The sequence below is a fragment of the Coregonus clupeaformis genome, chromosome 31, assembly GCF_020615455.1.
Source record: "Coregonus clupeaformis isolate EN_2021a chromosome 31, ASM2061545v1, whole genome shotgun sequence".
In the NCBI taxonomy this organism is placed as follows: domain Eukaryota; kingdom Metazoa; phylum Chordata; class Actinopteri; order Salmoniformes; family Salmonidae; genus Coregonus; species Coregonus clupeaformis.
This window is the reverse complement of record NC_059222.1, coordinates 12,689,839-12,704,873: the sequence shown is the minus strand read 5'-3', so window position 1 is coordinate 12,704,873 and position 15,035 is coordinate 12,689,839. Positions and strand designations below refer to the sequence as shown.

The 15,035-nt window shown below is 42.7% G+C and overlaps 1 protein-coding gene across 3 annotated transcripts in view; it reads right to left on the bottom strand.

Annotated features, from left to right (window-relative positions):
- LOC121547574 overlaps positions 1–15,035 on the bottom strand; it is a 30,229-nt gene that overhangs the window by 13,621 nt on the left and 1,573 nt on the right. Inside the window, exons 3-6 of one of the 3 annotated variants that reach the window (XM_041858915.1) lie at positions 10,168–10,255; positions 9,636–9,690; positions 9,337–9,504; positions 8,253–8,731 (exon numbers count right to left, since the gene is read on the bottom strand). In XM_041858915.1, coding sequence (XP_041714849.1) covers positions 8,693–8,731; positions 9,337–9,504; positions 9,636–9,690; positions 10,168–10,255 — 350 coding nt within the window. In that variant the 3' untranslated portion in view covers positions 8,253–8,692. Of the gene's footprint in view, positions 1–8,252; positions 8,732–9,336; positions 9,505–9,635; positions 9,691–10,167; positions 10,256–15,035 lie in introns of those variants that run through there. The other 2 variants (XM_041858914.1, XM_041858913.1) reach the window with 2 other exon arrangements.

Genomic DNA, 15,035 nt, shown 5'->3' with positions numbered 1-15,035 from the left:
TAATTAATTAAAAATCCTACAATGTGATTTTCTGGATTTTTTTCCCTCAATTTGTCTGTCATAGTTGACGTGTACCTATGATGAAAATTACAGGCCTCTCTCATCTTTTTAAGTGGGAGGAACTTGCACAATTGGTGGCTGACTAAATACTTTTTTTCCCCACTGTATGTGGTAGTGTCTACAGACAATCACGGACTACAAAAAGAAAACCAGCCACGTCGCCGACACCGACGTCTCGCTTCCAGACAAGCTAAACACCTTCTTCGCCCACTTTGAGGATAACACAGTGCCACTGACGAGGCCCACTACCAAGGACTGTGGCCTCTCCTTCTCCATGGCCGACGTGATTTAAGACATTTAAGCATGTTAACCCCCGCAAGACTGCCGGCCCAGACGGCATCCCTAGCAGAGTCCTCAGAGCATGCGCAGACCAGCTGGCTGGTTTGTTCATGGACATATTCAATCTCTCCCTTTCCCAGTCTGCTGTTCCCACATGCTTCAAGATGGCCAAAATTGTTCCTGTACCCAAGAAAGCAAAGGTAACTGAACTAAATGACTATCGCCCTGTAGCACTCACCTCTGTCATCATGAAGTGCTTTGAGAGACTAGTCAAGGATCATATCACCTCTACCTTACCTGTCACCCTAGATCCACAGATGATGCAATTGCCATCACACTGCACACTGCCCTATCCCATCTGGACAAGAGGAATACCTATGTAAGAATGCTGTTCATTGACTATAGCTCAGCATTCAACACCATACTACCCTCCAAGCTCATCATTAAGCTTGAGGCCCTGGGTCTGAACCCGGCCCTGTGCAACTGGGTCCTGGACTTCCTGACGGGCCGCCCCCAGGTGGTGAAGGTAGGAAACAGCATCTCCACTTCGCTGATCCTCAACACTGGGGCCCCACAAGGGTGCGTGCTCAGCCCCCTCCTGTACTCCCTGTTCACCCATGACTGCGTGGCCAAGCACACCTCCAACTCAATCATCAAGTTTGCAGACGACACAACAGTAGTAGGCTTGATTACCAACAATGACGAGACCGCCTACAGGGAGGTGAGGGCTCTGGGAGTGTGGTGCCAGGAAAATAACCTCTCACTCAACATCAACAAAACAAAGGAGATGATCGTGGACTTCAGGAAACAGCAGAGGGTGCACCCCCCAATCCACATCGACGGGACCGCAGTGGAGAAGGTGGAAAGCTTCAAGTTCCTTGGCGTACACATCACCGACAAACTGAAATGGTCCACCCACGCAGACAGTGTGGTGAAGAAGGCGCAACAGAGCCTCTTCAACCTCAGGAGGCTGAAGAAATTGGGCTTATCACCTAAAACCCTCACAAACTTTTACAGATGCACAATTGAGAGCATCCTGTCGGGCTGTATCACCGCCTGGTACGGCAACTGCACCACCCACAACCGCAGGGCTCTCCAGAGGGTGGTGCGGTCTGCCGAACGCATTACCGGGAGCAAACTACCCGCCCTCCAAGACACATACAGCACCCGATGTCACAGGAAGGCCAAAAAGATCATCAAGGACATCAACCACCCGAGCCACTGCCTGTTCACCCCGCTATCATCCAGAAGGCGAGGTCAGTACAGGTGCATCAAAGCTGGGACCAAGAGAATGAAAAACAGCTTCTATCTCAAGGCCATTAGACTGTTAAATAGCCATCACTAGCACATTAGAGGCTGCTGCTGCCTATATACTGTATTCTATTCTATAATATTATTCTGTATCTTAGTCCATGCCACTCTGTCATTGCTTGTCCATATATGTATATATTCTTAAATCCCATTCCTTACTTTTTTTGTGTGTATTGGGTATATGTTGTGAAATTGTTAGATATTACTGCACTGTCGGAGCTAGAAGCACAAGCATTTCGCTACACCCGCTATAACATCTGCTAAACACGTGTTTGTGACAAATAAAACTTGATTTGATTTGTATGTTTTTAGAAAATGTTACAAATTAATTAAAAATGAAAAGCTGAAATGTCTTGAGTCAGGTAAAATCATCATCAGGAATCTGGAGGCAAGGGCCGGCTGGGCCCCAGAGACGAGGTCAGGTGGTCCCCACATGCTCCACCATGGAAGTCATCGCTTTCAGCAGTGGTGAAAGAGTCACCAGCCTCAGCCGCAGCCAGTGAGCTGCCAACGACAGTTGTGGCCGGCATGCCACATTCCTCCGCCACAGTAGGCGAGCCACCTGCTTCAGCCGTGGCCTGCCTCCGGCAGGGAAAACTGACTCTGGACCTGACAGGGAAACTGACTCTGGACCTGACAGGGAAAACGACTCTGAACCTGACAGGGAGAATGACTCTGGAACTGCCAGGGAAACTGACACTGGACTTGGAGAATAGTAGAGCTCTGGGCCTACTAGAGAAACTGGTACCTTTGAGCCTAGCGGGGCAGGAGCCTGATGACCCACCTGGGCTAGGGACTGAGGGCCGACAAATGCTGGAGACAACAGACCTAGTGCAGCTGGAGACCAATGACCAAGTGCTAGGGACTGAGGGTAGACTAGGGCTGAGGACTGAGAACCTAGCACATGTAACTTGTGGCTTAGCAGGGCAGGAGGCTCTACGCCTGGTGAGCTAAGGAGCTGTGGGCTGACTATGTCTGGAGACTGCGTGCCTAGTACAGCGAACTTGGGGACTAGTAAGGCAGGAGGCTCTAAACCTGCTGGGATAGGCAACTGCCTAACAACTAACGCAGGGGGCTGCGATCTGAACAGGGCAGGAGACTGCAGACCTGCAGACAGGGCAGCTAACTTATGGCCTAGCATGGCAGGGGGCTCAAAGCCTGGCAGGCTAGGACGCTGCGTACCCAATAAGGAGGGGGTCTGCGGTGTCCAGATGTGCATTACCAAGCGCTCTGATTGGTTGGGAATGGCAGGGCTATGATGGGTGAGGGATAACTTAGGTAGGCTGAGAAGCCAAACTAATGGGACTTAAGGAAAACTAAAGGGACTGTGAGAGGAAGTTAGGCATTTTTGCAGGTATTCAACCCCTTTGTTATGGCAAGCCTAAATAAGTTCAGGAGTAAAAATGTGCTTAACAAGTCACATAATAAGTTACATGGACTCACTCTGTGTGCAATAATAGTGTTTAACATGATTTTTGAATGATTACTTCATCTCTGTACCCAACACATACAATTATCTGTAAGGTCCCTCAGTCGAGCAGTACATTTCAAACACAGATTCAACCACAATGAGTTTTCCAATGCCTCGCAAAGAAGGCCACCTATTGGTAGATGGTTAAAAATAAAATAAAACTATAATTGAATATCCCTTTGAGCATGGTGAAGTTATTAATTACACTTTGGATGGTGCATCAATACATCCAGTCACTACAAAGATACAGGCGTCCTTCCTAACTCAGTTGCCGGAGAGGAAGGAAACCGCTCAGGGATTTCACCATGCGTTACAGAGTTTAATAGCTGTGATCTGAGAAAACTGAGGATGGATCAACAACATTGTAGTTACTCCACAATACTAACCTAATTGACAGAGTGAAAAGAAGGAAGCCTGTACAGAATAAAACATATTCCAAAACATGCATCCTGTTTGCAACAAGGCACTAGAGTAATATGGCAAACAATGTGGCAAAGCAATTGATTTGATTAGGATATATTTTAGTCCTCGTTCTGACTAATCTTCCAAGAGTCCTTAAACATTAAAATACAATTTATAATACAATGACATTTTCACTGTTACAAACAACAGACATTATACACTGACATATTGACCAGATAAATACTCTAACAGTCTAAAAAGATTGATTCCTTCATCTACCATAGTAATGCACAACCTTCCTAATAACACATAGATAGTGGACAATCTATTCCTAGTATTGACTGAACGTCTGTCTCTGTAACGTCGAAGCAGGGAGTCAGGAAGCAGGTGCAGTTAGTGAGTTTAATATTAACGAACATAGAACGATACAAAACAAGAGAACAAAGACAAGGAAACATAACCAATACTGCCTGATAACTGATAACAAAGAGTGCTATATAAATGGTAAGTAATCAGGGAGTAATGAAGTCCAGGTGTGACTGATGATGAGACGCAGGTGTGTGTAAAGATGGGTTGCCAGAACCGGTGGTTAGTAGACCGGCGACATGGAGCGCCGAAGAGGGGCAGTGGGAGTAGACGTGACAGTCTCTTACCAACTGAATACTGGTGTGAATGGAGTTTGGCCGTTTTCAATGGTGTACATTGTGAAATAAAATAAACATGTTTTTTTCAATTATCTTGTTGATTGACCACCACCCAAGAGCATTATGCATGACTACAACAGAATAATCATATCTCCACCTTAAAACATTTCCCCAGACCACAGAACAGTAGTTCACCTGACTCCCAATTTTAAACATATATTAGTTATTTGAGATGACCATGATAAGCAGTTGTCTAGCTGCACCCCTAGTAGTTTGGTTTCTGCCACTTCCTCAATTTGTACTTCCCCATACTTAATTGCATCCCATGCTGTGTTGGCCTTTTCCTGGTGGAATAGACTAACATAACCTTGGTTTTCTTGGCGTTCAAAACAAGTTTGTTCCGGCAAACACATTTCCTGATATTTCCCAGATCTACTTGTAGAGTTTGCTGTACCTGTTGAACCGATTGTCTTGCTGTATAAATTGTAGTATCATCTGCAAATATAGTAGCTTGAGTTTCAGATAAGGCATAAGGAAGGTCATTGGTATATATTAAGTAAAGAAGTAGCCCAAGGCAGCTGCCCTGCGGTATTACACAGTTTAAAGCATGAGGGGAAGAAAACGACCCATTGATATAGGTGGAATGTTTCCTGTCAGTTAGATATGACTGTACCCAATTCAATGCTGCCTCCTTAAACCCATAATGCAATAATCGTTGATACCGCTTGGCCAACTTGGCTTTGGTTTGTTTTGTTGTATTTGTTGTCCAAAACAGCGCTTGAATCCTCTGAAACCTGCGACATGTTTCTTTGAGCTCGTAAGTATCTCTCGTAAATTATTTGTTCAAGCTCTTCAATGGATTCTGAAGCATCCAGCGTTTTTGCAGGCAGGGTAAAATAAAATTAACAAAACTGTTTCTTTCCGGACCTATACAGGCCGTCGGTAGATACACCCAATACAAAAATGTAATTAAACAATTGTGTACTCACTCCTGCCTATTATATTGAACTATTTGCCGCAAACAATTAACTGATTCTCTGAAAACTTTCGCTCTCCTAATCGTCAGGAGGAGGAGAACAATTAACTTTTTGTCCTGAATACAAAGTGTTTTGTTTGGGGCAAATGCAATACAACACATTACTGAGTACCAATCTCCATATTTTCAAGCATAGTGGTGGCTGCATCATGTTATGGGTATGCTTGTAATCGTTAAGGACTGGTGAGTTTTTCAGGATAAAAAAGAAACGTAATGGAGCTAAGCACAGGCAAAATCCTATTGGAAAACCTGGTTCAGTCTGCTTTCCACAAGCCACTGGGAGATTAATTCACCTTTCAGCAGGACAATAACCTAAAACCCAAGGCCAAATATACATGAGTTGCTTACCAAGAAGACAGTGAATGTTCCTGAGTGGCCGAGTTACAGTTTTGAGTTAAATCTGTTTCAAAATCTATGGCAAGACCTGAAAATGGTTGTCTAGCAATGATCAACAACCAATTTGACAGAGCTAGAAGAATTTTGAAAAGAATAATGGGCAAATGTTGCACAATCCAGGTGTGGAAAGCTCTTACAGACTTACCCAGAAAGACTCACAGCTACAATCGCTGCCAAAGGTGATTCTATCATGTATTGACTCAGGGGGTTGAATACTTATCTAATCAAGATATATTAGTGTTTTATTTTTCATGATTTATTTGACAAATGTTTGACTTTTTCTTCCACTTTGACATTACAGAGTATTTGTGTAAATCATAGTATTTAAAAAAAAAAAATTAAATCCATTTTAATCCCACTTTGTAACACAACAAAATGTGGAAAACGTTAACGGGTGTAAATACTTTCTGAAGGCACTGTATTTCAAGAAATGCATCATAAGCAGTTATTGATGCTTTTGATACTGGTAAAGTGTACCTAAAAATGCAGGAAGTAATGGTACAAGAGTGGGGTTGGGAATTATGCTAACATGAGATTTTAATGTTCCTGAAAAACACCTTTAATGCAGGGAGGAATGGTTCCAGCTGTGCTTCCTTAGAATACACCAGACAAAGGGAGGAAGAAAGGAACACATCTGCTCTGCATGACACCAGTTGCAGAACTACACAAGGTGAGACATTAAAGATTTGTCTCACAATATATATTGTTGAAACACTTTATAACGTAGCTTCCACAATATCATATAAAATAATTATATTCATTTGACATAGGTGACACTTCGACAGCACACAAAATCCCAAGCTGTTTGTTAAAGATGATTGTGAATGACCTACAACCATTGTCCATGGTATCTGCGCTGTTATGAGGGCCATTGAGCCCACACCTAAAATGTCACGAGTGATATCCAAAGACGTACGCTTAGAACTTCTTCAAATGTATAAAGAAACTAAAGAGATGGTGAAAAAAGCATTGGCTTCATCAGATGACATTTCGTTGACATCAGAATTGTGGGTTTCAAGAGCTGAAGTATCTTTTGTGACCTGTCACAATCTAGGCAAAGACTGGCATCTGAAGTCCCATGTGTTGGAAACAGCCAATTTACCTGATGAACATATGCCAAAAAACATAGTGGACCAGTTGCTGAAGACAGCAAAAGCATGGGGCATTAAAGACAAAATCCATACCGTTGTCATGGAAGGAGGAACAACCATGAAGGACGAAGTCGCAAAATCAGGATGGACACACATCTCTTGCCTTGCTTATACTTTGGACTTGGTGTTCAAAGACGTCCTAGAAAAATATCCTTGACTTAAAACTCTGCTGAAAAAGTCCCAGAATGTTGTAAGGTTCTTCCACTGTGACATCGAAACAGAACAGAAACTCAAGGAGAACCAACTGAAGCTAAAGTTGCCTGAATGTGGACTGATCCAGTCTGTTGGTAACAGTTGGCTCTCTTCACTCAGAATGCTGGAGTGATTTGTTGAGCAGCACCAGGCCATTACAGATGTGCTCCTTCAGAGGCTTGAGTACAATCTATGGCTTACAGACGAAGACATGAAGACAATCAACGATGTCATAGCTGCACTTCAGCCTTTCAAAAAGACAACAAGAGAAATGCCAAGTGCGGGATATGAATCCATATCATTTATCATTCCACTTATGACCAGATGTCAGAGAAACATCGAAGAGTTGGCACGAAACGGTAACGAGGTAGCAGTCAGTCTAGCCAAAATGTGTGAATGGCATTTTTGCAATGTCAAGTTCAACCGCTGGCTTACAGTTAGCACAGTCCTGGACCCAAGATTCAAGAAGCTCCTACTCTCTGATGATAACAATGTCCAGTCATCCAGAGGACAAATCCTCAAAGCTATGGATGACATCAGCACAAGTGCAGTGTCTGCTCCAATTGGTTCTGGCAGACAATCACACTTTGATTGTGACTTTATGAGGTATGTCAAAGAGAGACCCATCACAATGTTTCAGAGCCCCCTGAAATGGTGGAGGGTCAACAAAGACTTAGTGGATCTAAGAAGAATTGCACGTAAATACCTTGGCATTGTTTGCACAGCAATACCACTGGAGAGAGTTTTTGCCAAAGAAGAGAACGATGTCTTCTGTAACAGGCGAAGCTGCTTAGAGACGGAAAATGTCAATATGGTACTATTTCTAAACAGTAACTGTTCTACAACGTTGTAGCAACCCACTGGGCAAAAAGTCAATGTGATGACGTTGCATCAAAGTGGAAAACTGATTGGATTTGCAAAAAGTAATCAACATAAGGGCATTTTATCTTTTTTTCACCCAACTTTTAACCTAAATCCAATGAAATTGTTTGTTGATTTCACATTGAATTCACTTTAGTTGACAACTCAACCAAATGTAAATCAAAACTAGACTTTGAACTGACGTCTGTGCTCAGTTGGAACACACCAATGACAAAAGTACTCTTTCAATTATAAAGCAACCTGAGATGATATATATAAAATACTGTACAAATATGTGATGATATGTAATAATAATAATAAGCCATTTAGCAGACACTTTTATCCAAAGCGACTTACAGTCATGCGTGCATAAATTTTTTTGTGTATGGGTGGTCCCGGGGAACGAACCCACTGTAGCTCAGCTGCTCTACCAGCTGAGCTACAGAGGACCACATGTAATATAAACTACAAAGTAAACATAACTGTCAATTACCTAACACAGAATTTGAATTAAAACATTACAACATAAACATTAGAACCTGATCAAACTTTAATCAAAAGATAAAAACGATAACACTGAAAACACAGATTACGACTGCCACCTGGTGGAAAAGATAACACTGAAAACACAGATTACGACTGCCACCTGGTGGAAAAGATAACACTTTTTTTGTGCAACGTGCAAGATACATTTTCTTTCAACATGATACTGGATGAGAACAAAATGATACACAAAATAACTAAACCAGATTTTCTTAGGATGAGACAAGAGGTAGATGTTTAACGCAGCCATTCATGTATTCTGCAGGCTTGGCAAAGTGGCCCTCCTGCCCACTAAACAGATACAGACAAAAGCACAGACACAAAATGTCATACTCATCTTTCCATGTCAAATAGGCTTCCTTTCTACGCCTTTGGCAGTGATGTACTGGTAAAAGAAAAAGGTGGGTAAACACTGATCGCCGATGGCGGCAAGTAAAGTAACGCTCCCTTAACTTTCAATGCATTTATCCGCAAAAGGTGGGTAAACGCTTGCGCGAAATAAAAAAGGTGTGTAACAGTGTTTACACTACACTACACCAATGACCTTTAGTACTTAAGAGAGAACTACTCTTTTCAGTTTTACCTTGAGCTTCCTGCATTGAAAATCGAATTGTTACCTTTGAGTTGAGTAAATATTGAGTCAAAAATAATTATGTCATATAGTCATATTGTTTGTACCAAGAATAAATATGAAGTGATGTTTTTTTACATTTATCAAATATACTGTCTGCTAAGCAATATGAAAATGTGTACATTTTTACATATTCATCAATAAATGTACATTTTACATTTATCTCAATGCATTCCTCTGTCTTTATTCCAGTATAGGACAGTTGAAAGGTCTGTTTTAACTGATTTAACTAAATGTCAACTATAGGTTGAATATCCACAATCCGCAAGTCTTGTCAACCAGTAGAATAAATACATTTTGCACAGGACAAGAATCAAGAGCAACACATATCTAATGGTGTCTAGATGGGCAAGTCTTACCTTGTAGCAGGTTACCCTGGGGGGCCTGAGTTGGTAGGTTGGGCTAGAGTGGTGTTGCCTGGAGTAGGTTTCATGCTGGTGTCTAATCTGATCGTTGATGTTCTCTATGCTGGGTACTGGAGAGAGGGCTAGCCTGCTGCAGGCAGACCTTGAGTGGTCAGCTCTGTTCTTTTGAGGGAAGTAAAGACAAACATCATAAAGAAATAGACTTTGATAGATTTGTGTATAGATAGATAGTCATTTGTTACATCTACCACAGTAAGCTAGTGTCTGTCAGGCTTGACCTCAGTGGCACCAACCTTTGAGAGATCCGTGTCAGTGTAGTAGACTCTGCGTATCATCTGCAATTTTGGGCTGAAGATTGAAAAAAGAAAAAAATAGCAATCAAACAAGTAAACAGGAATAAAAGCAATTTGGGGTCAAAGTTAACTAGTTAAAAATGCACATCATCTCATGAGGTGAAGGGGCATCTTACTGGCTGAAACTGCAGTCTGCTCCATATGGACAGAAGCCAATCAGGTACTTGGGACACATTATCGACCCTGGGATATGGGGATGCCTGCACTTAAGGCCTATATAGAGCATGACATCTCAGAGGAAGCATTTCACAAAACTAAAGCCATTGGACGTGTACAGTAACTCTGTGCCAGCATCTACTTCACTACTGTGTTAACACAATGTGTTATTACTACATTAATCATGTCATAGCATATGTTCCCAATTTATGAAGAACAATTCAATGTTTCCTTGTACAACCATCCTATTCAACTTTAGTCCAGTCCCACTGAAAACTACATCCCCCAGCAGGTAAAGTGAAGCTTCCATCCTCACCACGGATGCAAAATCCACTGTTGTAGAATGGGCACACTTGAAGACCTCTGGGGGTGCTCCAATGAACAGGGTACTCCAGGGGGTATTCCTAGGATTGAATGGACAAAGACACAAAAGATCACTACTTTCACTAGTCAACGTCCATACTCTAATTGCCCCACACTGTAACGGAAAACTATAATTTATATGGTAATTTGGGTTATTATCAACAGTAAAATAACGTCAAACGTTTTACTGCAGCATACTGTAAATGATGGTGCATTGTGGGAAAATGTGAGCGGGTTAATAATTTCTGTATTTCAAATGGTACTGTAACTCCATCCCACAGAATACAGTACAGTACCGTATTTTTGGAGCGGCAAAAACCTTGTGTCCACTAGTGGATGCATGGTATTGTGGTTCTGGCTCATTAACACATTTTGATGCATGCCTTGTAAGTGGCTAGATTTCTTGCACCCTTTAGTGAGAGTGCTGTACCTATGTAACTGGTATGTGGTAGTAGTGTACCATCAATTTAAAATGTATAGGGGACAGATTTGAGTGGCTGCAAGTCTTAAACCTTCATGGTTGAGCATTTTGCCATGTCCTATTGGTCTGTTTTACCCTGTAGTTGCTGCCAGTTTGGAAGCCTTTGTTAAGGCCTTAACCTCTTCATCACGAGGTTCCCCATATCCGGGGTACTCCTCCCGCAAACAATGACGTAGTACGGTTTTTAAACATGAGTGAATACCTAAATGTTATACACTACTGGAACGAGAAGCGTCTCAATATTCAGACTCCAAGCAAATATATAAGCATATAGCAAAACCAGTTCTGTATTTCGAAACCGTGCATGCCGGTATATTCGTAGACAGATAACTTATTTTTCTCAACCTATCTACACAAACGATACACCATTCGAAAGCTGCTACCTCACAGATTCCAACAGTGATAGCCGTGTTCCTCTATGACCAGCACTCACTAAACTATTAATCAAAGAACGTCAATAACAAACTTCCATGTTTTTTTATCACAACAACAAACTGCGTCTTACCTTTGTTGTTTTTGTCACCAAAAGTAGTGTCTGATCGAATAAAACCAATTGAAAAGATACTCTAGTGTCTCTCTCTCATTCCGAGTCGATTTCAATGAGTTTCCATCGTTTTACATGGCCATCTTCGCCATCTTCTGGATATATGATGCAATCCCAGTGGCTTGCATTTGTGCTAATTTAATTATACTGATCCAGAGCTTTTGATAGAGGGGTCACATGTCAAAATCGACCAACCGGTTGTTGAAATATCCAAGTGCGCACCTCATTGTATCATGTTAGTTGACTTGCTGCATTACGCACGGTTACGCAGAGTGCACAACAGCACTTGAATTTCGGAGGGAAAACGCAAAGTTTATACAAATATGGCAGGCTCTAGTAACAAATATACAGTTACAGAGGCGTTATTAATTGTAAAAGATGAAAGTTGGACTCCATGTATCCTATTGACTATGAATCAGACGATGAGGACCTGCTTAGACCGGACGAACCAGACCCCAACGATGAGAACGAAGGACCCTACTCAAGCATCAGAAGAGTATGGAATCCCATTGTTATTTATTACTTCTAATACTACTATTACTAATTTATTGTATGAGTACAAAACATACATTCTAAAATATATATTTGAGTAACTGAAGCTCAATGTAAGTTAGCGCTAGCTTAGCTTAGAGGCCCACACGCAAGTTTACTTACAATAGAATGCTATGTGTATTATTTATTGTCATTGAATTATCATTTTAGTCAACATTCTCATAGTTCTAACTATTTATTTTATATATCTGACTGTTTTGAGTCAGATTTGTCAATGAATGAATACAAGTGTGTTTTAGTCATGATTTTCTTTTGTCTTGATTGCACAGTGCAGATGATTATAGGGGTGATGAGCCACAGCCAGAGCATCTGCCTCCTCAGCCACAGCTTCCCCTTTCTCAGGCAGAGCCTCCTCTTCCTCAGCCTGGCCGCTTGTCTAGACAACACACTTCTGCTCCCCTCCCTCGGCCACGGTCTTCATCGGACACTGAGTACCCTGTAAAAAAGAAAGGGGAAAGCTTTCTCAAAGTCAGCGCATCCAAGTCAGCGTGGTGGAGGTAGGCCTGCCACTCCAAGAGTCGGGGAGGAAGAAGAGGAAGAAGAAGATAGGTGGCATAATAGAGAAGAGAATGATGAACGACCAGACCCAATCCGGTTTATGCCCACCAGAGTCCCAGGCCCCACAATCGACACCAATGCGTCATGGTCTCCCCTTTCACTCTTTCAACTGTTTTTTAGCGCTTCGGTTGTCCGCACAATAATTTGCAACACTAATGCAAATGCTGCCAAAAGACTGCAGTCCGGACTGAAATTGGCTTGGATGCCACTAACGATGAGAGATTTTTACATTTTCCTGGCAATTCTGCTATACTCAGGGCTTGTCTCTGTACACGAGAGGGGCACCTACTGAAGTAAGGAATGGCCATATAATTTCCGCTTCCCTGGAGACACTATGACACAAGACCGTTTTGAAGCAAACCAGAAGACGATGAAATGGTATAAGACGTTTCTTTTTCATTTTGTTGATATTGCTGTTGTAAATAGTTTCCTACTTCACAAATAACTCCATAAGAACAACCCCACTAAGCCGTACCCACAGAAGAAGTTCAGGGAAAAGCTGCTCACAGAAATGGTGAGCTTTGCTAAACAGTCTGAACCACAACCTCCACCACCAACATCCTGCATGCCAGAATACTATGGTGATGATGCCAGCAAAGACAGGAAGAACTGTAGGAGATGTCTGGATGTTGGCATCCCCAAAGTGAAAACACCTGTGTACTGCAGGAAGTGCCAAGTCCCTTTGTGCCTTACATCAAAGCGTAACTGTTTCAAGGATTGGCACGACAGCAGGTTTTAGGGTAAAAAGGGTCTACATGTTGTGTGACAACCCACCCAAGGACACCATATAGCACTGATGTCTGTAGCCATGAAGTGCTTTGAAAGGCTGGTCATGGCTCACATCAACAGATTATCCCAGAAACCCTAGACCCACTCCAATTTGCATACCGCCCCAACAGATCCACAGATGATGCAATCTCTATTGCACTCCACACTGCCCTTTCCCACCTGGACAAGAGGAACACCTACATGAGAATGCTATTCATTGACTACAGCTCAGCATTCAACACCATAGTGCCCTCTAAGCTCATCACTAAGCTAAGGATCCTGGGACTAAACACCTCCCTCTGCAACTGGATCCTGGACTTCCTGACGGGCCGCCCCCAGGTGGTAAGGGTAGGTAACAACACATCTGCCACACTGATCCTCAACACGGGGGCCCCTCAGGGGTGCGTGCTCAGTCCCCTCCTGTACTCTCTGTTCACCCATGACTGCATGGCCAGGCACCGACTCCAACACCATCATTAAGTTTGCCGACGACACAACAGTGGTAGGCCTGATCACCGACAACGATGAGACAGCCTATAGGGAGGAGGTCAGAGACCTGGCCGTGTGGTGCCAGGACAACAACCTCTCCCTCAACGTGACCAAGACAAAGGAGATGATTGTGGACTACAGGAAAAAAAAGAGGACTGAGCACGCCCCATTCTCATTGACGGGGCTGTAGTGGAACAGGTTGAGAGCTTCAAGTTCCTTGGTGTCCACATCACCAACGAACTATCATGGTACAAACACACCAAGACAGTCGTGAAGAGGGCACGACAAAGCCTATTCCCCCTCAGGAGACTGAAAAAGATTTGGCATGGGTCCTCAGATCCTCAAAAAAATTCTACAGCTGCACCATCGAGAGCATCCTGACTGGTTGCATCACCACCTGGTATGGCAACTGCTTGGCCTCCGACCGCAAGGCACTACAGAGGGTAGTGCGTACGGCCCAGTACATCACTGGGGCCAAGCTTCCTGCCATCCAGGACCTCTATACCAGGCGGTGTCAGAGGAAGGCCCTCAAAATGGTAAAAGACTCCAGCCACCCTAGTCATAGACTGTTCTCTCTGCTACCGCACGGCAAGCGGTACCGGAGTGCCAAGTCTAGGTCCAAAAGACTTCTCAACAGCTTCTACCCCCAAGCCATAAGACTCCTGAACAGCTAATCATGGCTACCCGGACTATTTGCACTGCCCCCCCACCCCATCCTTTTTACGCTGCTGCTACTCTGTTAATTATTTATGCATAGTCACTTTAACTCTACCCACATGTACATATTACCTCAACTAGCCGGTGCCCCCGCACATTGACTCTGCAACGGTACCCCCCTGTATATATAGCCTCCCTACTGTTATTTTATTTTACTTCTGCTCTTTTTTTTCTCAACACTTTTTTTGATGTTGTTTTATTTTTACTTTTTTGTTAAAAATAAATGCACTGTTGGTTAAGGGCTGTAAGTAAGCATTTCACTGTGATGTCTGCACCTGTTGTATTCGGCGCATGTGACCAATACAATTTGATTTGATTTGATATCATTGTTTATAGTTTTGGGATGTGTGGACTTTGTTTTAAAATTTGTTGTTTATAGTTTCTAATAAATCTGCTCAGTTTGGAGTCAAACTTTCCCATTGTATGGTTTATTTTAATGGGAACACGTATAGAAGTCTGGGAGAACATTGGAAACAACATCAAAACAGTTTTATTTTGATGGAATGTACACATATAGTGATATGTTAGTGAAATTAAATGACTTTTGCTGTCTGCTACCTGATAAAAGTCAAATGGCACTGATGGTGCCCAAATCTACCCAAATGTCTCCATTTGGTAATCCGCCTAAACATACTTCAACTAAAACCCCTACAACTTTGGTTTACTTTACTTTATTGGCATCAAACTTCACATAAGTACTCATCAGATATTG